Here is a 1296-nt window from a genome sequence, read left to right on the forward strand (position 1 = left end):
GAGGAGGGGACAGAGCTCCTGTGGCCCTTCCAGCAGGTGGGAATGCTGGGTTGGATCCCAGGAGTGGTGGGCAGAGGGTTCCCTCCCGTACCAGCACAGATTGTTCCTTATTTCCCTTCGAGTGAACCTGGATGCAAGTCCTTGGATCAGAGCTCTGTGTGTCCACAAATGCTAAATCCACCTTTTAAGGGTATTCTGAGGGATTTCTCTGTTTTCCCTTTGGGATTTGAGCTGTTTCTTTACCCCAGAGTATCAATACTGAAGAATTGCTGATCCGTGGGGTGTTTTTTCAGCTGTTTTTTTTCTCCCTCTCCAGGTTTTTGCACGATAAGAACAGCAGAGAATTCCTTTACTACAGGAAGAAAGTGGCTGAGATAAGAAAAGAGACTCAAAGCTCTCAGGCATCCTCTTCCCAGAAAGGTAATTCCCACTGGGAGCCGGGGGAGATGAACTGCAGGGGCTCAGCTGGGTTGGTTTTGCTGCCCTGGGACCGTGTCAGGTCTGTCCTGGGAGCACTTGGGGGGGATATTTGACTGGTAATTCCTGCCTGGAAATCCTATTTTAATGTGGCAGGAGATGGGGACTGAACCACCACCAGGGAGTCCCATTTTTGGGGCCCAAAAAGGGGTTGTTTCCCAAGCCCACAGTGAGATATTCCACGCTCCAAAGGGGTTTTTTTGGAAGGGATTTTTTCCTTTTGCTTCTCCAAAACCCTTGAACTGAACTCAAATAGTTCTCCTGTGGGTGTTTCAGCCCTGAAAATACATTTAGGAAAAGGGTGTTGTGTTTTTTCTTTTCCCCCCAGTTATTTGATTTGTTCCAAATGACAATGATTTGGTTGGTTTTGACCCCAATCCCCCGTTTCTGCTGCTGTTTCCTTCTCTGAAACTTGGATTTTTCCCATTTGGGATGTAAATCCTTACAAGGAAGGGAATGTTTCCAGGTGGGAAAACAGCAGGATTGGGTGATGTCTGCAGCAAATGTCACAGGAGGCTGTCCTGGATCCTTAAATTATTCCCTGGCTCCTTATAAACACGGGATTTATCCTGGAAATCTCCATGGCTGGAGCCTTCTCCATGCCTTGGGAAGAGCCACCTCTTCCAGGGGAGGATTCCATGGGGAATTCCCTCTCCCTTCCCCTGCCTTCCAGGCGTGGAGGGACAGGTGGGATTGTTGGGAATATGGAGTTGGCCACTTTTCCAAAGGTTCTCCCGCTGCTCCTGGGCACTTCTGAGGGAAAAATCCTGAACCAGGGATCATCCTGAGGGGTGCAAGCCTGTGGAAAAGCACCTGGCA

The 1296-nt window shown here is 49.2% G+C and overlaps 1 protein-coding gene across 1 annotated transcript in view; it reads left to right on the forward strand.

The window, feature by feature from the left end:
- Nucleotides 1-1296, forward strand: part of SUGP1 (SURP and G-patch domain containing 1) — a 24261-nt gene that overhangs the window by 10379 nt on the left and 12586 nt on the right. The window contains exon 6 of the mRNA XM_029958630.1: nucleotides 317-420. Coding sequence (XP_029814490.1) covers nucleotides 317-420 — 104 coding nt within the window. The remainder of the gene's footprint in view (nucleotides 1-316; nucleotides 421-1296) is intronic.

The sequence above is a fragment of the Manacus vitellinus genome, unplaced genomic scaffold, assembly GCF_001715985.3.
Source record: "Manacus vitellinus isolate BGI_N305 unplaced genomic scaffold, ASM171598v3 scaffold_161_pilon, whole genome shotgun sequence".
NCBI lineage: Eukaryota > Metazoa > Chordata > Aves > Passeriformes > Pipridae > Manacus > Manacus vitellinus.